Below are 23,335 nucleotides of genomic sequence, written 5' to 3'. Positions count from 1 at the left end.
CCACATTAACCCTTTGAAAACTCTGGTGCAGTACTGCATGTATGAGACACATCAGTGGGTAATGTCAGCTGGGAGGATTTGGATAATTAGATAATCATTATAAGAGGGAAATTTTTGTGCCCTTTATTAATTTTAAATGAGAATGGAAGCTCGCAGATGTTTAGAGGGATGGGTTGATTGTTTCAGGTTTTTTTATATCACTAAACTTCTGAAAGGTTTTGATTTATTTCAATATTTGATTTAAAAATTGTAGTAAAGAACTGGATTTTTTAGAAAAGATTTGCCTTTATCTGAAGAGACTGAAAGTAATTTATACTTTTAAATTCTGTCAGCTTTATAAATTTAATTTTAAAGTGAATTTGGTAGTGTGTTTTAGTAAAAAACTATCTATTCTTGCACTGGGCTAGTTTTTTTAAAGTTGCCTTTGTTAGTAGGGATATCATTATTATCTAATATTCTGAAATACAGAAATTATAAATGGTAGCCAAGAACATTTCCTTACATTCTGCATGGTTAGTTCAATTTTTTTTTTCTGAGTATGCTGAATACAAAATTACATAAACCAGCCAAATATTACACGTGTTTGTAGCACATGCTACCTTGGCACATACTCATGATTCTTGTACTTCTCTGTGGAGATTCTTTAATTCAACTTATCATCAGTGTAGTCATTTGGGAAGTAGAAACAAAATATGTATCCCATAAAATTCATCCAGCTCATTGATTAACCTTCTGAATAAATTTTTTTCCACAGTTCTGATAATTAGATAACATTGAAGGGTAGAGGCTCAAAATGGCTTTACTGCAAGAATTGAAAACTGTAGTCACAGGCATGTTCCTAGCAGAAAGACAACAATGTATATTTTTGTAGGCATTTAGCCCAAATGAGATTCAGGAAAATGGATATTTTCCACAGTGATGTTAAGGACCTCTGCTTTCTTCCCCCAATCCTGGGCTCAAAATTACTTCAGATTAAATGTTCATTCTTTCTTGCAATCTTTCCACCAACTGAAAAACCAGATTACCGTTATCTTAATTGTGTATTGAACTTGAAACAGGTTGAAGAGAACTTGTATGAAACAAAAAAACTGTATTGAATGTGCAGATGATCTTTTTTACTGAATGGCTGCAAAAGTGGAAGGTGGTACTTAATTCTAAAACAGTTTGCTGAGGAGCATTGGAAGCAGTTGTTTCACAGATTCTTTGAATGGGTGTATATTTGCAGGGACTTTGCACTCCAGCTTGCATTTCCCACTAGTTCAAAGCTAAAAAGAAATGGTCTAAGGGTTGTTATTTTCCCTAAGCATAAGAAATTAAAGTGAAAAATGTCTTGAAACCTGTATAAGAGAAAAAAAGAGCAAGATTACTGCACCTTTTAAAATGTGTTCTTATTTTTAAAAATAGGCAGTCAGGTAAGAGAGAAGAGGAAGAAAATAGCCTTGATCTTCTTATGCCTTACAGAAAGCTTTATTTTGGGATAGAGATTCTCTTGTGACAAATCAAAGAAGATTCATCATCTAGAAAAGCAGGAAAAGTGTGGTGTGTCTTGTTTCTGAGCATCAACTTCACCATTCCAACTTCATCAGCTAACATCAGCTAACCTCAATTAGCTGACATCAGCTTTGACCTCAATAACAACTGTTTTCCCTTACATTTGTGATCTCCTTCCAGAAAGAATCTTTGCTTCTATTCCTGACTCAAACATTGCAATTCCTTTTTCTCTTCATTTAATAATGTAGGCATACCAGAGTAGAGCACAATTTAAAGACATCTCTCTAGTGAATAAGGTTCAACCCTTATTCTACAGTTTGCAGTATTAAATCCTTAGAAAGGAATGCTAAGGAGTTTTTCTTTCTTTTTCTGAATTCCCAGTTTGATCTAGAGACCTGATTTTAAAGCAGACCTCACTTTTAAACTCTTTACTTCTGGAAATTATTATTCATATATATATATGTGTGTGTGTGTGTGTGTGCCTTTTCCCCTAATTGTTGAGGAGAATGAACACTAGTTTAAAAGTTTTATTTTTGTGTTTCTTAAGCTCTTATTTATAAAGGTAAATACATTTCAGCAGAAGTCACATGAGATTTTGATCTTGATTTTCATTTCATTTTATTTGTATTTAGCATCCATTACTATGTTTAGATAGTGGTGTTCTACTTCAACATTTTATGATATGTGTTGTGTTATAGAATCGTTGTGGAAGCTATAATTACAGGGAGAACCTATGTTTAATAAAAAGCCTTGTATAAAATTTAAAGTTGTTCAGATACAGTGAACAAATTATCCATATCCCCTTAGCTTTCAGTTTGGCTAAGTTCTATGAATTACAAAAAAATGCATTGAGAGCTGTTAGAGTTCTGCAGATGTTAATGAGCTGCAACTTCTGCTTCTGTTGTACAGAGATTTGTTGAAGTACAGAGGGGATGTCCATAGGTTCAGTTTCAGAAGACAGAGACTTCTAAATAAATAATGTAATTTTTTTAATGTAATGAGAAATTGTAAAATTAAAATTCATTAATCGAAGTTTTATATAAAAATCTTCACATTTAATGATGGAAATTTTTGTGGGTGTATTCTAAAGCATTCACAAAATTCAGTTGTTTTCTTTGCAAGATAACTCCTAATGCTGGAAAAAAAAATATGCCAGTAGACAGTTACTGAATGATCTGCTTGCTTAGGCATTCCTTGTATTTTTCATGAAAGTGTCTATTGCTGAATACAATCGGGAAAAAAATTATACTTGGTAGGATGGACAGATAATATGGAAGTTTTTAAGTTTTTATATACGTAATTATGAATTGAAATGTGTCAGTAATTACTGCTTTTTGCTGAAATTAAAGAAGACATGAAGAAATTTTTTGGGTATGTGATTAAATTCTTTTAGTTAATGACTATTTACTATGTTCTTTCTCTTTCCTTTTTTTCCTTAATCTTTTAGGTTAGTATGGAATCATTGAAAGAGCTGGATCAAAGACTGTTTGAAATGTACATTGAATTCAAGGCAGATCCAATAGTTGGGTCATTAGAACCTGGCATTTATGCAGGATATTTTGATTGGAAAGATTGTCTTGTTCCAACAGGTAAATATCTGCTTATTAAACTCAAATGATTTTAACAGTGATTGATAGGAGCTAAAATATACTGTACAATTAAAAACTTTTTTCTAGTCTGTGTTTTCAACTTTTGACATGTTCTCATTATGAGTTCTTTCTCACAGACTTTACTTAATTCCTAAATCATTTTTCAAATACCCCCAAATGATTAAAGCTGCTTTCATTATTGATAATCTCTTTAATACTTGTTTTTTGTGATTATTTTGCTTCATTGCTTGTATATAATAGAAAGAATTATAAAAGCTATCTTTTCTATTTTCTTATGAAATTCATTGAGGTAGTTTGGATATTTTCCAATAGAATCTGGCTACTTTGATAATAGATATAATTACAGTTCTCAAAAGGTAAAATTATGAGAAAATGCATATTATAACAGTAGTTCAGCAAAAAATGTTAAACCATTGAAGGGCAGGTATAAGGTGTTTTAAATGACTGAGACGTTAGTCATTATTTAGATGCTTTAATATCCTCTCTTTTGAGGAAGCGTAATGTATAAATGAGTCTGCCTTTTTGTTTTTGCAGTAGTGAATACTGTGCACACTTAGGTCCTTTGAATGTATAATTTGTCCTATGGAAAATTGATAGATTCAAATCACTTATCAAATGACTGTCTGGTTAATACCAAGTAGAAATTAGTTGCAGTGACATAGTACATGGCATTTTGAAGGTGATCTTGTCCTAATCAATTTGTACATTCTTGTTTTGACTTTTTCATGGAGTTTTATGTGGCAGACGTAGTAAAAATTCTGTGGTACTTAAAAATTGGATATGGAGGTAATTATAAGAGGCACGCTCGTAATCTGTGAATCAAGAGCTGCAGGTGCTTGTTTGCTCAAAAGCAGAAGGATCTTAGAGTTTATTACTTTAGACAAAAGTGTCTCTTCTATCTCTTGTTACTAATTTTGTGCTCAGAATATTCGCTGTGATACAACGTATTGCGGAAATAACTTAGATACTCATCTTGCACATTCAAAAACGTGTCTGAATAATACATAACTTGTCATCATATTTGAAGTACATTTTCACTTGGCACATTTGGATTCCCACCAACTAACCAAGACAAAGATACTGTGTCAGCTTTTTACATGTTCATTTCTTGATCTAGTGCATTGGCATCTACTTACTAGGCTCACATTGCCTTTAGAATCCTATTCAAAAGTCTTACAAAAAATCTATAGTCTTTTCTTCGTGTATGCAATAAGGGGTTTATTGCATTTCTGATACAGGTGAGCCTTGGCCTTTTTGTTTTCCAATTTATTGTTGGTTTAATATAACTTCTCTGTAACTTTGAGGCAAAAATTAAAGTGAAGACAGTGAATATTGGGGACATCTCTTCAGGATTACATATCACAGTGTTGGCCAATTCAAAATAGTAGAAAAGTTGCTTGGGTTTGGTTTTTTTTTGTTAATCCTCAAGCTAGACATGATCAAAAGAAACATATATGCACTTCTTCTGTGCTTCTCCACCTTGCTGATTAATTAAATTTTTGATTAATTAACCTCTGTCAAATGTACTCTGTTGACTACTGGTATCCAGTACCATGATTTAACATCAACCAACAACTAAGCATCACACAGGTGTTCTGTCACCCCTCTCCTGCCCTGGTGGAATGAGGGAAAATATCAGAAGGGTAAAAGTAAAAAAAAAAAAAACGTGTTGAGATAAGGACAGTTTAAAAATTGAAATAAAATAATAATAACAAATTTTAACGAAAAGGAAAATACCAGAGATAAATAATTCACAGGGAAGAAGAAAGAAAAACAAGTGATGCAAATGAAAAATAGTCACTCACCACTAAGTGACCGACGCCTAGCCCAGCCCCATCCAGCTTGCCCCCTAGTTTATATACTGAGCATGACATCATTTGGTATGGAATATCCTTTGGCCAGTCAGGGAAAGCTGCCCAGCTGTGTCTCTTCCCAGATTCTCATGGATCCCCACCCACTCACAAGCAGAGCAGCACAAGAAACTGAAAATTCCTTGACTTAGTGTAAGCATTGCTCAGCCGCACTTGAGTCATGGATGTGTTATCAACATTATTCTCATACTAAATACGGTACTAAACAAGCTACAAGGAAGAAGAGTGACTCTCTCCCAGCCAAAACCCAGACAAAGAGTAGCTTTGAGGACCTTCAGTTTGTTTCATTGTTGCAGTGACCCTGGAAATATTTGGTACTCTGAAGATTAAAGTAGTAAGTGATTAATAAGTCACCTCTCCGTGAAGGTAGAGAAACTTCATTATTTAAAAGGACTGGGTGAATTGAAAAGGACTGGGACTCTTTGTAGGGCAAATGAAAATCAGACTTCTTCCAGTATTCAATCAAAAAAAGAAAAAAGATTACCCAAGAGCCATATAATTGATTTTTTTTTCATAAACTGCTGTTCACAAGCAACTTTAAATTGTACACTAAGATTTTAATTGAGAAAATCTACTCATACATAATCCAAACAATGCAGTTAATACTGGAGTAGACATGCTTTTTTTTTTTCCTCTTAGAAAAACCCAAAACAAACAAAGCTCTATGTTACACTTAATCTCCAACAGCATTGAAAAATACCTACTTTATTAAACTGAAATAGCATACATATGACTGGGACTGGGTCTAACTTGAGTCAAACACACCATTCACTCAATAATTTGTTAAAGAGTGACATACTGATTTAAGAAAAAATTGTATATTGGAAATCATTATCTGTTTTCAGTAATCTTTATGTCTGCAAAATGTGAGGAATTTGATTTCTTTCATTTGCCTGGTTTGGATCTTGACTTTCATAGCCTTAATTTTCATAACAGAAAAAAAAAAAAAAAAAAGGCAGGGCAAACTATTTAGGCCTCAGTTGTGTTCCTCAGTGGTGCTATCAGTGATGTGTAGTGTTGTATCCTTACTGGGTGATTGCCAGGACATTAAAGTTAGGCATGAAGTTTTTTTTTAATGTGCTGTTTCTGCATTAGCCTTCAAATAGTACCAGTGATGATAATAAAAAGGCGAATTTTGACAAGAACAGTTCTTTTTATGAAGGAAACGAAGAGGTCAAAACATCAATTTGCTCATATATTTAAAAGATAGAGTAAAAGGCAAATAGTTTCCCTGATTCAGTCTGAAAGTTTCAAGCATCCCATCTGGCCATTGAAAATCTGACCAGAATAGGAGTCATGTTGATGCCACGATACATGTTTTGCAAAGGACATTTTTAAAAATGTGTAGATGAAAATACTCATGATTTGGTTAGGAACAAGATTAAGACTTTTCTGGTGATGAATTTCTTGTCCAGTCCAGAGCTTCAAGACTACAGCTGTTTCTGAACAGTTCTCTGCAGAAGCCATCTGATCTGGACTATTAGAAGTCATGCTTTTGGGTAGATTGAGTTATTCAGAAGGGGGATGCTAATGCTGAGATAGGAAATAATGTAACTGCAAGAAAGGGAGAGACTGGAACAAAAGGCTTGTGATGAAGATTGGTATCAAGCAAGGAATGGAGATGGAGCAAGGTGGAAAACCAGGACTAGATGAGCAAGTTAAAAACATACATTAGGGTAGGATTTAGAAATGAAATTAAATAGAATTAATCCATTTTTATTTAAAAATATAAATGAATTGCACAAGATTATTCAAACAAGAGACGGGCTTGAAGTGCAAATAAAAGGACAGAAAAATCTGATACTCACTAGACAAGTGAGCTTACCAGAGGCTGCTCTGTGTAATTTAAGAAATCCCCTCAATCTTGCACTTTCATCCTCTAGGGATAACAGCCTATTAATATTACTGATTACTTTCTTTGCACAGCTTACAGAAGTTATGTATGAATTACTGTATACTTGGAGTATCACTACAGGCAGTGCTATATATAGGCAGTACCACTGGGTAGCACAGCAATAGTCTAAATGTTTTGCCTTGACAGTGTTATCAACATTGTTTCTTTTTGAGAATCAAGGCTTCAAAAGTCAAGGTCTACATAATCAGCAAAATGAATCAAATCCACATAAATTTCCTGTACAGAAATTTCATATATTTATTGCCAGTATTGTTATTGAGCCATGTAGACCAATGCCGTAAGTAATTTTCTATTTTCCAGTCTGTTTTTTGTTTGTTTTCTTTTCCATATCAGGAAAAATTATGCACAAAGAAAAACTACACAAATGCAATAATTTATAATTCCGTCTTTAAAATTTTTTTCCCACATGAGTACACTTGACTTGCTTCATAAAATGACAGCTGATTTGGAAATGGAACTGGTTTTTATATTAAGTGGAACTGATACAGGCAAAAATCTATCCTGAGCTGTTACAGTATTTGAGAAGTGAGTGAAGCATAATCTGGATGGGGAAAAAAAGTGGAGGTAGGATTCTGTCCACAGAGTTTGCTATGTCATGTAAATAACTCACTTAAGCACTTTTGTCTTTATCTTTAAAACATCTTCTTTGAATCCTGTCAGTTTGAACATTCATGGTTAATTTGACTAGCTAAGTAAGACATCTGTCTGTAAGTACTGGGGACAACAATTTCTTGCATCATAAAATTCATAGGAAAATACAAGAATGAGAAGAACTGTATTAAATGAACAGTTCTGAAGAAGAATTTGGAATAAAATTAAGATGCCTGCCTTTTCAGCAAGTTTTGAAAAATGTGTAGTATTCAGGTGTGGTACCCTGTTTCTGTCAGTGTGGAAGAAGCTTATACCTTGCTCATTTAGGCAATTGTCCTATAATTATCAGATATTTCCGTGAACATATGCTTTTTGTTACAGTTTTAAATATAAAAAAGGATAAATTGTTAGCATGGGGCAAATTTTCATTTAGCTTACATGCTGAAACTTTTACTGTTTAGATTTTCAACATGCATGCGCTTTTCAGTACAAAAGATCTGAATGTCAGAGCTTGTGCACAAAGTGATTTTATGTTTGGCTCTTTATTTTGATCTAAGGTGTGATTGCTGGTGTTAGAAGGCAGTTTTATTAACTTAATTAGATTTATTGTTAATAAATAACTCATTTAAGTTTTCACTTTAATTTCAATGTAGACTTCTGAGTCTTTACAAGACAGAGTTTAATTTTAACATGCAGCAGCAGTGAAATCTAGTTTAGTTCTTTTCTCTTGTTTGAAATGTTGTTCCATTTTTTTCTTCTTTATTAACATAATTAAAAGAGATGAAAGGAACAATAGGAAACATAGTGTTAATCAGTTGCCTAGTATGTATTTAGATTGTTTTTTGTGCATACTGGTCAATCTGATAGTTTAACATACAAGGAGGTTTTTTGTTCCTGTTCATACATCTGTTTTTTGGTAGTAAATTGTGTTTTGTTGTGGGTTTTTAAAGTTATATCTTAGTCGTGTGACAAAATTAGGCAGCTTTTTAATTTCTACTTTTACATGGTTTTTAACATTAAAAAATTAATCTTTTTTGACTTGCAAGCTATAGTCTTTTGGAGAATGAATGAGGTGGTTGCTCTGCATTTGGATAGAAAAGATTTCTGTGCATTAATATTTGTGTAATACAAGTATATGGGCATTCAGTCTTTTAGATTATTAATTTGAGCTTTTGCATGTAAATGTCAAATTGCTTCTCATAATATGGCAAGTCTGATTATATTTAATTTGTTTACATATGCAACTACTGTATTAATTTCTGTAAGATTGTAGTACGTAAGGATTGGTTTACCAACAAAAGGTTGATGTTTATTTTTATTTTTTTTTAACAATTCAGATAATGGTGATCTCTCTTCATAACTTACTTTTGAAGTGCTGGCTGCTGTGCAGTCTAGCCAGCATTCACTCAGAGTTCACAAGCATACAGATTTTCAGCTGCTATACTAACAACCTTTTTTACATATGTGTCTTCTGTGTTTCACTTGTGTTGTCAGATGTTCGGGGGGTTGTAGTATTTAAAATTTCACATTGCTTTGAAAGTTTTAGGTGATTTTGCACTTTCAACTGAAAGGTGATTGTGGTTTTTAGATATTCATTCTGTACTTGGCATGAATTGAATACAGTCAAGGTATATCTGAATTTCTTCTTCTTTGGTGTGTTAAGAAATCATTGTTTGAAACATTTCAAATATATGAAAGGCCACTATCACAGTAAAAGATTAAGTGCGTCAGATCTGCTAAATCAGATTTTTTTATACTTGTCACATCTTTTATCTGTTATTTGTCTAATTTAATAATCTAATAAAAAACTTCTAATGGCAATAGCCTGATGAAAAGGTACTCAACAGTTAAAAATTAAATATCAAAAGGCATATTTAATTTGTAGTTACGCAGCGACATACTTGTCAACCCTAACTTTTCTTCTTTTGTTTAATTTGGGGCACTAGCACCCTGCTTACATGAAAGATGACAAGTGCATTTACATCTTAAAAACATTTGGATATAGTACAAATCGTTTTCTTTTTTCTTCTTTTTTTTTTTTTTTTTTTTTTTGTTAGAAATAAGCAATTACTTTTTGACTGAAATGTGGAAAATAGTTTTGTTTGAAATTTCTGTAACCCTTTATATTTCCCCTAACCATTTAAAACGGTGGCTTCAGAATTATCTTACTTACATCGGGTAGATAGGTGATTTTGAGCTCCAGCAGTCCTCAAACTGTTGATGTCCTGTCTTTAGGAATTGTCTGAATTTTTTTGCTCTAGTAAGGCCAAATTCTGATATTTTGATGCAGGGATATAATGTGCCATGCATGTGAACAGGGAAAAACCGATGTTTTGCATGTCTGTTGCATTTAATGTTAAGAGAGAAAAGACTTCTGTACTGGCAAATGAAGTTGATATAGGACTTATCAGTTTGGGGATTTTTGTTAAAAAATGCTAGTAGTTTGTTTAGAACACAACAGGATTCTTATATATAACAGTCATTAAAAAGTCCAGTTAAAATACGCTGGTTTTCATTCAAGCTAACTGCTCTTGAAACATACATTAGTAAATTGATGTTTTGTGCTTCTGGTAAGAAAATACTTTATTACCGTATAACAATCAAATTTGTATTAGGATGAGTTGAATTCATTCATCCTTAAATGACCCATTCAATCAGCAAGTGTAACAATCCATGCGTTGAATTACTACAGTTCTTGCATTTGTTTTACTACACAAAATTCTTGACAGAGTAGAGTCATGTACTAAAATTGTGAAGTCAGGGGCCCTCATATTTTAGCTTTGCCATTTTTTGTAAAAACTTAATTTGCTGTCTGAAACGTATGCACAAATTTCAGTACATGTTTCAAAATACCTTCATTTATGTATTTTCATTTTAACCTGATTTTTTTCTTTCAATTTCACTTTGAGGCATTTAGGTTTCATTCTGTTTCTCGATTTTGACAACACTGTATTGTCATATTATATTTGTGTCTGAATTAAAAATTTTAAGGATTATTCCAGCTGGTGAAATGAAATACACATTGTCCTTGCAAAAGATGAGAACAGAAGAAGGCAATGGCCCTTCAGCTTCTTGTAGTTTTTCCCAGCACATTGCCTTTCATTTCTGACTATTATAGAAATCCCATTAGAAACCGTCCTGGAGAGACATTGCTTTTTCCAGTCCCTACTTGCTACACATTGCATTGCACTTGTATGTTGACTTTATTAGATCTCTTCTTGTGCTTCTCCAACTTCTTGCATGCAAGATTTTCGGCTGTTAATTTTGATTCAAGTTTTTGTTGGCTGGTCTCAGCAGCCTCTAGACTCCACATATACAAGCATTCAGTAGAGTTTATCTGCATCTTATCTGGTTTATACCTTATGTTTCCTCTTGCTTTTCACTTGTCCTCCCTCACTCACAGTTCTGATTTACGGCATTTTCTGCTATTAAACCTACTAGTAGTTGTTTACTAGACTGCAATTCATCACTTTTCCAGCTTCTGTTTGGCTTTACCTGTCAAACTTCTTGCTAACTACTTTGTGGCATTCTGTCTATGTGTCTGTGCTTTGCTAAAGACTATTAAGCTCCATGAATTAAGCTCCAGAAACATTTTATCTTTGGTAATTTTTCATTAAACGTTGGAAAACCTGCATTCTTCTCAAACGGTGAAATTAAGTGGTCAGCAAATTTGAAAACTGACTGTTTAAACAAGGTGTATTTTAAAAAGGGAAATAGTGTATTTGGGAAAAGCGTCTGTCTTGTTTGAAAAGTTTGAAGACCTAAACCAGACTTCATTTATATTGCTTTAGGGATGGGAAGAGCATGAGTGCAAAATTCTTGTACCACTTAAATAAAGTCTTGCTGTAGTTCCTCGATCAGATGGCAGCTTAGTCTTGTAGCTTGAAAACTGTATCTGTTCATGTACCTGTTCTAACTGATGGTATGACAAGTCTAATACCTGAATAAGATTATAGTTATTGCAGCTTCAGAGAATATACTTATCAGGCGTGTCTGACAACTCTGAAGTCTCTTCTGTTGTCTAGCCAGTTGTAGGAAGTTGTATGATACTTGTCATCAGTTCAGCATTTTCTTGTTTATAGTCAGCCTCTGTGAGGACATGTGTTAATGTCAACAACGTTTGTTTTGTTTTTGATTTTTTTACAAGGAGACCTAAAATTTTTAGCCCCTCTAGCATACTCTTTGAGAAACACTTAAGATCTTAAAATATAATTTAGTATTTTTACGACTGTCTGGTAATAGAATCTAATCCCTGCATTTCTTAAAGCAGAAAGCTAATTGGAGATTGGAATCAATGATAATGCGTATAGGAGAAAGGGCAAGCATTTTTTCCCCCCTCTTCCAGCACTTCTTATTTACAAGCATGAATGAGGGTATGTCCACACAAGTTTTGTACCGTCTCAACCCTTTCAATAAAACAAAAGTAGTAATAAATTGTGTCATCACCCAAACAATACTCCATGGTCTAGCTTGTTGGCTTTCATGCTTACGTTGCGTTTGATCAGCAGAAATGGCATGTTTGTTGTCTGATTTACTGAATTCTTTGAGTGTCCCAATGTTATGGAATGATACAGGAAACAGTTCTGGAGCACAGACAGGTTGGGTTTGCAGGTTAGATAACTGAGGAGAAACGAATGGATGGAAGTGTGTGAGAGGAAGAACTCACTGGGGTTGGTTCAGATGGATTTCAAAGCCAGAACTGAAGACTAGGGAGGTGAGGACGTATGAGAAGATCATAGGCCAAAAAGCTTAGAACTCCAAGTCAATAGTCACTATTACTGCTGTTTGGTTTTATTTCATTACTAGTTGGGTCATCAGCCAAAATAAATCCAAATCTTGGCTGTGAATGAAGTGTTTGAGTAAGCTGTGTTAGACTGCTCCTTCAATTGTTACTCTTAGAAACCAGATTTTTTATTATCTTGGTAATGCTTAAGGTAGTTTCTGTGGTGATCTTTAACAAACTGAGGTGTAATGAAACTAGTGGACTGGGTAAGTCACATGAAAAGTAAAATTACCTGTAGTTCCAAACTATGGTCGAACTATGGTATCAGATCTGTTCTGGAGTTCCTAGTTAGGCTTTTTAGCTTGGATTTAATCTCTTCTTTCAAAGATTTATTTGCACAGGTGTCCTAATTTTAGGCACTTTTTTCTTTCTCTCAGAATATGCAGTTGGGTAGTGTTAGCTGCTAAAAGATCTTGTGACTTTTTTCTTTCTCTCAGAATATGCAGTTGGGTAGTGTTAGCTGCTAAAAGATCTTGTTTCCAAGTCCCTCTGGCAATCTTTACCCAGATCATACTGGGGTCATTGTCACAGTTTCAGAAGGCAGCATGGGAGCATCAAGAAGCATTTACAAGTCATGATTAATATTTGTGAAACTTAATTGTGTTGTTGTTACCTATTCTTAGGTGAATGTGGCTCTCATTTAAGGTTGATCTACAGAAGAGGTTGGTTTGCTGGTGCTTATAGTGAAGTCATAGTCCTCTAGCTCAAATGATAAAGGATCAGAGATTTGTGTATGACATTTAGATGGAAAGTCCCAGGTCAAAACTTTGGTATTGGTCCAAATAAACTCAGCTCTAAAATTACCAGACTTCTCTCTGCATGGACCTGCCTGTGTAGTTCCTATAATACACACTGAAGTGCTTAGAGAATGGTTTTGTCTTAATAACCTTTTGCATGCTCATTAGAAACATCATTAGAAACAATCCATAACAGTGAATGATCTCCCCTGATCAAGGTGCTTAATGTCTTGTGGTGGAGATTCTTCAAGGCCCTTATAAAATACAGCATTATACTACCTCCTGTGCAGATGCAGACAGTCGTCTTAAAACACTTGAAATTTTCCCCAGACAGTTTAGCAGGGGAGGTCCAATAACCTTGATGCCCTTAGTGAGCCCACTGGTCAGGTCACATTCTTGGTTATGGTTTGAAGTTTTGCCTGAGGGGTCTATGCATAAAACAGTACTGATTTCAAGATGAAAGACAAGTAGTAAGAGCTATTATTTTCTAAACCCTGACTGTGTGCAGTAGTTAAGGATGCTCTCAGTTTTAGCATTTTGAAAACACTGATGAAAATACAGTCTCCAAAATGAACCTTGCCACTGGACAGACTTGCAGAGTCGTACTAGCACAGTGGGAAAATAGCTGTCTCCTCAGTACTTCATAACACTTTCTGCCCAGGGGTGTGTGCTTGTTTTTAAGTTAAAAATTCTAGTGTAACAAAAAGCCTCAGCTTTCTATACAAAACTTCTATATAAAATTCAGCCTCGAGCATATTCTCTCAGTAGCCAAGTTATCAAGCCCTTGAACTCTTACTTCTTAAGTGGGAAAATATGATCAGCTTCTAATAGTACAGCAGACCCATTGTAATAAAAAATATTTCATTAGCTTAAAATTTCTTTACACAGCGAATAGCAATTTCAATTTAATGAAACACTTAAACTTTATTGATGTGTGGATGAGATTAGTGTTGGGCTTGTTCAGCCGTTGAAGTAATTCAAAAATATTAAAAGCCTTTACTTTGAACTGTGAAAAATCTTAAGCTTTCCAGTTATTGTGGGTCACTCCTGTGTCAAGATAGCTTCCAAATGTTGATTTTGGATTAAATAATTTTTTAAGAATCTATTGTTCAGGGCATGAAGAAACATTCTTCATTTCAAATCCATTCAGTTTTCAAAATGCTATAGGGATTCAGTAAAGTTTGGAAGTGAAAAAACAATGCAATAGTAACTCTGGAAGTCAGTGCAACTTCTCACATTCACACTAATAAATAGGATTAATATGTGATCTCACCGAATACTCTATGTGTCTTACAACAATTTTCTCTCTTATTCTCCTTTTTCATAGCAGACTAGAAGACAATAAGGTAGGGTAGGATTTTTTGTTTTGTTTGATTGTTGGGGTTTAGTTGGGTGGTTTTGCTGTTAGGGTTTTGGTTGGTTTTCTTTTTCTGCAGTAAAATCTCTAAAAGCTGCTGTTATCTGGTTCCAGCTCATTGGTTATTTAAGCAAACAGATAAGTAAAGCTATATATAAAATTGAACTTAGGGCTCTTTTTGCCATAAATTTAAAGTATACTCTTGTGAGTTACTATTCCTGATATACTGATCTACATGCATTTACTGCAGTACGTGCTGCAGATTTTAAATATGTACATCGGTAGAAGTAAGGGCTGGCTGAAAGGCAAAATGGTGATTACCCCTTCAAGACCATCCCAAGTTACCAAGTCTGTGGAAAACAAACCAAACAAACAACAAGTAGATTTTACCATAGAAGTCAAATTTGAGAATTCGGTGGAATGAAGCAGAGCACAACTTCCTACTACATTTTCCAAAGAATCTACTGAACCTGTAATCAAAGTCCATTTCTTCAGTCAGTTTTTTCCTGTGACTCAATACTTCCATCATGCCTACTAAATACTGCTCCCTGTTAGTGTTTGTAAGTTAATACAGTGGCTTTGATTTGGTTGACAATTTGCTGAATTTAGTTACTAAAGACAAATAAAAATTTCATATACTTTTGTGTATTGCATGTACAATTGGTACACAAAGCAATTTGGAAGAAAGGATGTAAAAATATTAAGAACTGGATCTGTGCTTTTTTTCTGTGTGGTGGCTGCTTGAATTTTTTGAGTTAAGAACATTCACAGACCTTTGCAGAATCAGGTTACAGAACTATTGGGGTTTTTATATTATGCATTGCCACTAATGATAACATTGCTTGTTATCATTATACATTTGTATAATTCAATAGAAATAGCAAGTTTCAAAAAAATCAATGTTAATAACAAAACATGCTGTAAAAAACATGAAAATTGTGCATCTTAGTGCTACTCGTAAGCTTTTTTCTCAAAGCACCACTTCTGAAGTTGCTCACTTTTAAAAAAAAGTATTTTAAAAGGACCATGCTGTACTTTCTCTTGCCAATTTTTCCTTTTCTTTTACTTACCCAAGTTTATCTGTTGTAAGTCACTCTCATAGATGCAGGACATGTTTCACAAGTAATTAAAATTTTTTCAGTAACTTCAAGGTTAGAGAGATGCAGAGCAAAACTGGACACTAAAATTATTAGTGTCTGTATTATTCCAAACACTTTATTTGTGAAATTAGTCTCTTTTGGATCAATTGACTTCAGTTTTCTCATTTCTTATAATAATAATATTTGAGTGACAACCAAAGTAAATTCATAAACATAGTATATCTCTAAGCCCATTCTTCATTTATAAAATTGCTGTCATTTTGCATTTGACAGGCTATTATTACAGTACCAGTGACTTCAGGAATTATGAGAAGAACACACAGTTTCCTGAGTGAGTCTGTGTTTTGAAAGGTTTTAATAATTTTAGGTTTTATAAAATCATGAAAGGACACCTTCAGGGTGCCTTAAAAATGATGTGTTTGAAAGAAATAAATGAATGTTCTCGCAGACTATGCATGGTTTGTGTTAATGAAAGGAAATACTGCTAGAGATTTTTGGATTCAACTGTTCTCAGTTTTGATAGAGATGTTGATTTTTAGTCTGCCTTACAATTAAAGGAGTGACTGGCTTTTCCCATTGAATTGGTCATCCTGTATCTTTGTGGGGTGAGTACAGCTACACTCTTTTATCTGTGGAACACCTTTTGAAATTGGCATTCTTGTCATTACATAAATCTTCCCGTATGAGGACCTCTGGAGGAAGTCTGAAGGAGTTAGTTCATGTTGCTGACTTTGACCCTCACTGACACCAATGTACGTGTGACTTCACTTCTGTAAAGTGAGAGAGGTCTGGGAGAGAACCCCACATGTGATGAGTTATCACACTGAGGCTTTTGGAAGCCTTGTGTCAAAGTTATCAAGGGATACAACTTGTTTTTTTTCCGTAAGAGGCTCACTTGTAAAGAATTTGGAAAATAAATGGCAAACAGGTTACAGTACTGGAAATTATATGTGTGCCAGGCTTCAGAGGTATGTAGGCACTAGTTTTACAAGGTGATGATGCTCTTCATTTGTCTACCACCCACGAGCTGGTTTGGTTTTCAATTTTTATGTATTTTTCTTAAATCTAAAAAGAAATAGGAAGAGAGCTTTTAAGCAGCAGAGCTGTTTATTGGTCAGCATAATCAAACTTTATTTCATGAAGAAATTGTTGATGCACACGGCTGTTTGAAAATATATCCAATACATAGCAAATATTTATGTACACTTTGTAGTACATTCCCTCTTATGTGCAGTATTGTGTCAGTGTTTCTTTTGCCTACACACTTTGGAAACTTAAGAAGTTTCTGTGATCAGGAAAGAGCCATTAAGTTTCCACTCTGCTACGTTTCCTGGATACACACAGAAGAATCCCAAATCTTACAAATTGCTAAAATCAGTGAGAACCTAGTCACACCAGGGACATGTGCCCTCTTTTCAGCACCTTACCTGTTGGCTATTGATAGTCCCTGCTTTATCAAAAGAAAATCCTTTAGCATTAAAATTCTTTTAGTGGAAATCTAGTGATACATAGATACATAATGCATGAACTTAGAAACATAAAGCTATGACTTTTATATGCTGAAAATCAAGGGGGGCAGAGGGAAGAAATTAGTTTTAAAATTTTCTTCTGGAAAGTGAAGCAGCATTCTGCAGCAAATGGATTGCTGGTAGATAAAGTTCAGGTAATACTGAGTCATCCTTAGATGTATTCATTTTCATGTCAAGAAGGAGGGTTTGTTATAATTGAGTGTCTCACACAAATTTCAGTCTTCAGAATGAAGAATTTTTTTTTTCCATTCAGGAAGAAAAATGTGTTTGGTTTAGATGTTATGTTTTAGTTGGGTGAAATGTCTTTTCTTGTAGTGCAATTTTTTTTTTCATCTTCCTCAACCACCTACTTTAGTATCTAATAGTTGTAAATAATTTCTGCTGTTGGGTTTCCCCTTAAGTCAAACATATAGCCAAACTTTGATTCAACCACAACAAAATAAAAGGCTCAGCATCCCCAAAGCTGTTAATGCCGAAGTAGAAATGGGTAGGGTATTTTTAAAGTAAAGCTTAATCTATAGAGCAGCCCACTGTGAAGTTGTTGGCTGTGAAGTGTTTGTTTTCTTATTCTGACACCAGATTGCTTTTATGGGTTACAGCCATACTCTGGTGCTTGTGCTTGTAGAGCACTGTAAAGGCTGTAACTCTGCCAGACCATGTTGTTCTTACTTAAATGACAACAACAAAACGACAAATTTCTGTATGTCATGTATCTAAAGTACTGGGTTCATCTCAGGATCATCAATGCATTTCTTTACGAGTGGTGATTTGAGCGAGCTGAAACCTGTGTTATGCTTAGATGGAGAGGTATGAATGGCTATAATATCTGAAGTAGGTATTTTTTTACATTAGTGCATTGGAGTTTTTAGTTTAAGGGATTTGAGGCTTTTTTGTTTGTTGTTCTTTCACCATTTACATCCTTTGTTACCTGATTAGTGGGTTGAAGTTTGGCTGATTCTACAATAATTTGAGTAATTTGAGAGTCTTCATGGTTCAATTCTAAGTATGATATGCAGCATCTTTTGCTCAAGACCTTCATGTCTGGATTGAAAAAATGCCCTTTATACTTTGTTACTGTGTTTGGAGGAAGAAGTGAAAATAAATCCATCTTTTAACATAATCATTGCAAAAATGTGCATACATATCAAATTGGCCTTCAGCTACCTGCTCTTCTTTTTAGTATTTGATGCCAGCAAACACCTCTCCTTCCCAAGGGAAGCTCTGCTGGTTTTGCATTTTCTGTTGTAATCTTTCACAATTACAGATTTTGCTCCTTCTTAATAATAAAGGAAATTGTATTTTACCCCATCCCAGAAGCAGTGGAGTTTAATATCTGTAAGGAAAGCAGCAATAGTGGGTAGACCTCTTCAGCTGTCCCTCAGATCATTCTGTGGTTTGAATGGGGTAGCAGAAAGTTTAAAAGAGCCTCAGCAGCTTCAATTTTAAAGATATCTCAGTTTGGGCTATGCAAGAAGGCACAGAAGCAGTATTATTCTCTTGGTGTTTTCCTCTTGTAGACTGAAGGTAGACAAAGGTATTAATTACAGTATTGGCAGTCTTTAGAGTTCCTGCTACTCCAAGGCAGCTGAAACACAGAAACTTTCAGGTTCTTTGAATGTCATGACATAATTTCTATTGATTGAATTAAAATAGTTCAAAAACTACAGGTAAAATAAGTCTGAAAAGCCTTCACATTTAATATTTTTAGAAATTAGTTTTGTGGCTACTTATGTCAGGTCCTTCAAATGACATTCACTGTGTTAGATCAACACACTACCATGGCTGAAAATAAGTGCAAGGTGACTAATTCAAAGATGTAGCATTCTGGCCTTCAGATCTCAAAATATTTAGAAAGGTTCTGACTTTGTATGATCAGCCTCTTCCCTTGCTTCAGAACTGTTGTTTGTAAAAGCACTTTGCCACATAGGTTACCAGTAATTTCTTCATTAAATTTCAGTTATTGATAGCTATTTTTTATGTCACTATTAGTTCTTGGGACTTTTTCTCAGATTCCTATGGCACTCTATATTTATAATTACCATGAGCTATGCAGACAAGAATTTCAAGAAAACATTAATCCGATTCACAGTTTAATTAGTATGGAGCGAGTAAGAACAATAGATTTATCAAAACATTTTCAGTTTTACCGAGAAAAGCCTGCTAATGAACTATTTATAGCACACTTGTATCTATTTTTATCAGCAGTCTAAGGACTGACTTAGGACAAATGGGTTAAAAAACAGGAAATGTGGTTAAATAAGTGGGTAATCTCTCCAGAGAGTTTCCAGTTTGCCTACACGTTCACATTTTCTTCTTAATGTACTTTCAAAACAACATTAAGTACAGTACCTTGAAATCCATCTCCGTTTAAAGGAGGGAATGTTTCCAGCAATAGCAGGAAGTGGCCTAGTGAGAAATTTCACATTCTCGTTTAAGTTCAAATGAGATTTTGGGGTCCCTGCTTTTAAGTGTGTTTTTCTGCATTAATGACAATGGAGCAATTGTGTGACATTTAACTTGGCTCAGGTGTATCATATAGATCCATAAAACTCTGTGAATGCTGTAATTATGCCTTCCATTCTAGACTGGTTTTAAATAATTACTTCACTCTAACTTACCTTTTTCTTATATAGGGTATTTATTTTTTATGCTATTTATGGCATTATCAGTATTCATTTGTTAATATACTATGCACATATTTTAAAAATATTTATAATCACGTTTGAAGGCTGTACAAATAGTGCTATTAATCAGACTGCATAAATCTTACTGTGAAGTAAGAAGTTTACTGAACTTGATAATGTCCATTTAATTCTCTAAGAGGTAATATCTGTATTTCTTTGGGCAAACAGAAGCAGTAAGTAAATGAAAGCCATTATTTGCACTGCTTATTATTTGGTTTTTGACAGCTACTAATTATTAACTTTTTTTTAAATCAACTTGAAAAATATTAGTGAGTCAAAACGAGAAGGGAATATAATAAATAAATAAGGCCACTTAGGTGGTGGTAAAGGTTGTGACCTGGTGAATCTCCTGTATTTTGAGAGCTACTGCCAGAGAAGTGTTCCGCTCTTAGCATCCTGCAAGCAGTTTTCTGGAAATGTTTTTATCCAGGGCAAACAACAAAGCATTATAGCAAATGTATTTTTAGTAATTAGGAAGAAACAAGCAGGCTTGTCTAGCTGCCTTAATATAGAAAACAGGCCACTGGTAGTACCATTAGCTGAAGCTGATTTCCTATCAACTGTCTTTTAAGGGAGAAACCATTGTGCTGCTGTAAAGAATAAAGGTGAGCTGCTTTGTTATGTCCATGGGGAAATTCCAAGTCACATATCTACTTTTTTTAATACATCTTTTTTTTTAGCATCTGTGGGGTGTCAGGTTAGATGATATCACTGTGTGGGTGGGGGCTCTTCAGTAAAATAGCATAACATACTCATGTACCAGTGCTGTAGTTCATTAAAGACTCATGCATGCAGACAAGTGAGATTTCTGTCTATTCCTATGGGTTAAGGAACTATCTTGAGAGGTGTAGGCTGCTTGGAAATTAAAAGACTATTTTTCTAAATGGGGTATCGCATTTACTGTAGTAATTGCAAATAGTTGCTAGCTTTTAAAATAATTTTCCAGAAACATTAAATTATTTAGGCATTTTCTAATGAGACAAATACAGTTTGTTGTTCTGGGAACATACAAAATTAAACATACTGTCACATTAAACTTTCCCTGGTTATAAATATTAAATTTCTGAATCGTTTTGAGGGCCAATACCTTTTTTCAAATGCATTTAATGCAGCCTCAGGCGTGCTGTGCTGTTGGTCCTCATAGAGAGTAGATACCAGCCTTTTTCATGTCATCCTGGGCACTTGATTCTAAATTCAAATTGTTTTTTTCTTTTCAAATCCAAGTTAAGTGCTTTTAACTTGATTTAAAAATTCAAGTAATAAGTTTATTCCTTCATATAAGGAATATTCCTTCATAAATACCTTCCCAATACCAACATAATGTAAATGTTGTTTTTGCTATATGTACTTTACAATCCAGTACCCTGAGTCTCTGAAATATTTTACATGTAAGGTACATTATAAGTCATATTTATGTGGAATCCTGCACCCTAAAAATATTTTGGTGTTCATTTGAATTTTCACTTTTAGTCTGTGCCGCTTCCTGTTTATTTCTTGGGATAAAGTAGTTGATAGATCTTTGCATGCGCTGGAAGTGTCAGGCAGTGATCCAGAAGCATGGGAAGCCTGGAGTTATCTGTAGATCTCGTAAATTAAAATTTTTCTACCAAGACAGATCTGTACAGATAACCTTTTTTAAAAAATTGTTCCAGCAGCTTTTGTATGGAAGCAGTGCTGACTGCTCTACTGACCTGCTGTGACCTCAGTGTTTTACTCTGTAGAGCCTCTTCCCACTCCCACCCATTCTGTCTTATCTGTTTAAATGTTCTGGGTTTGGAAAGAGATTATTTAGCTGAAAGTTATTGTTTAGGTTAGATTGAAAAGTGAAATTCTGTAGTGTGTGTGGGTTTGTCAGGAGGCATCAATCTAATCTTGAAATTCCTGCATGGACTGCACAGACCAGGACAGAGCTTACTTGGTGTGTTGCAGAGCAGTCTGCATTTTCAAGAGCTGCAGAAATACAGATAATTGTCTGCTGTCCCAAAGGAAATCCTGCTGGCCACTAGCACTGCTTCTGTAATGGGAGTTGCATTGGGGAAGAGTGTGACCACACTAGAAACTGAGCCAGGATAATTTTAGTTAAAGCTGCTATTGCAGCTGCAATGGAGCCAGAACCTAGAGGAAACTTAACAGTTAAAATCAGACTGTTTTAAGAAGTCACATCCACATGGCTTTGTGGATACCATTCATTAGTTTCTTTTTTAATGTGCACCGTGCAGGACTGGTTAACGACTTGCACTAGATGTGTGCAGCTTTTTTTTTCCCAACAGTTTCACATAGCAGATTAAAAACTTACAGAAGAGCTGCAGGAGCTTAACTGACATACAGTTCAGAACACTTTGTGTGTGACTTGCTGTAAAGTTTGGCATGATATATCTGAGGCTTTGAAATTAACATTCCAATAACATTTTGCTTAAATCTGGCAATAGGGTGTAAAGTAACTGAAAAGAATATATACCAAAAAAATTTAAAAGCCAGTTCCTTCATTAGAACAGAGTAAATTAAATGCTTTTTTGCATTTGCCCTCCTCTAAATTTACTATCAGAGTAGCAAGTGAAATGTCCAGGAAGAGGTAACTATTGGTGTTCTGCAGCTAGGTATGAAAAATACTAATCTTTTGGATCACCAAATTCTGTAAATTACTATTTTTTCAGGACAGTTTTCATTAAAAAGTAATCAGGAAAAAAAGAGGTTTCAGATTGATTGACTGTTTCTGGCACAACTCACCAAATAGAACAATAAATTGTAAAAAATACTGCGTACAATTGTATGTGTCTTAAAATGCAAAATTTCAGACTCCCAGGCATCAGTTTTCCTATCTCTACCAAGTCATGCTCAAGCCTCAAGGCCAACAAATTTACTGCTCTCTTTTCAGAAGTACTAAGAAACATTGCTACCGCCAGCAGCAGTTGCTTGCCCGGTTAAGTATTGACCTCCTGCAGAATGGTCTCAGAATGCTCTCTGTTGTTGCCTAAATTGGTGGCTCTGTCCCTACCACTGATTTCTGTTTCAATCCCTCCGAGCTTAGGTTTCTAATAAGTCAGTCAACTCAGTTGTGAAACAGGACTGGTAGCTTAGTCAACATATTATGAACTGCTCAGTCCTCTTGCTTTATCTAAAAATAAATAAATAAATAAAAATGGCAGCTGTCAAACTGTAAAATTTCCTGTGGATGGCTTTTCTAGCTCTTCCAGAGAGGAACAGTAGCTTTCAATATTTCTGCATGATTTCTTTTTAACTAAATTGGCCTTTTTTATTTTCTTTTGACCTTCACAGCCTCTCATCCTCATGTCTGGCTTACTGCTGGCAAGCAGAGGTACCTGCTGACATCACCTGCTTTTTGTAAACAGGTTTATGCTTTTATCCTCTCCTCCTCCTTTTGGCACAAGAGTCAAGCTAAAAGGCTGGTTTAGTGAGAGGCACCAGCAAGGCCGGATTCCCAGTTGTCCATCTCAAATGAGGTTCCAATCTCACAAGAGTTAAAAGTGTGTCAAACTCAGTCTGCCTGGGTTAAAATTTCCTGTGTGTTTCAGTTGTCCTCACTGAACTTCGGTTCATTCTTTGAACTGTTGAGTTTGCAGAAGACTTAAAAAATGTTTGAAGCTCATATCATCCTTTGCGCTATCAATCTACTGTAGAAGGACTGTGAACATTTGAAGACTCAAGT

The 23,335-nt window shown here is 34.7% G+C and overlaps 1 protein-coding gene across 1 annotated transcript in view; it reads left to right on the top strand.

The window, feature by feature from the left end:
* EXOC2 (exocyst complex component 2) overlaps positions 1-23,335 on the top strand; it is a 127,304-nt gene that overhangs the window by 88,085 nt on the left and 15,884 nt on the right. Inside the window, exon 23 of the mRNA XM_083883970.1 lies at positions 2,939-3,080. Within this exon, the coding sequence (XP_083740096.1) occupies positions 2,939-3,080 (142 nt within the window). The remainder of the gene's footprint in view (positions 1-2,938; positions 3,081-23,335) is intronic.

This window comes from Zosterops lateralis, assembly GCF_965231275.1.
Source record: "Zosterops lateralis genome assembly, chromosome: 1".
NCBI lineage: Eukaryota > Metazoa > Chordata > Aves > Passeriformes > Zosteropidae > Zosterops > Zosterops lateralis.
This window is presented reverse-complemented; position numbering and strand designations above follow the sequence as displayed.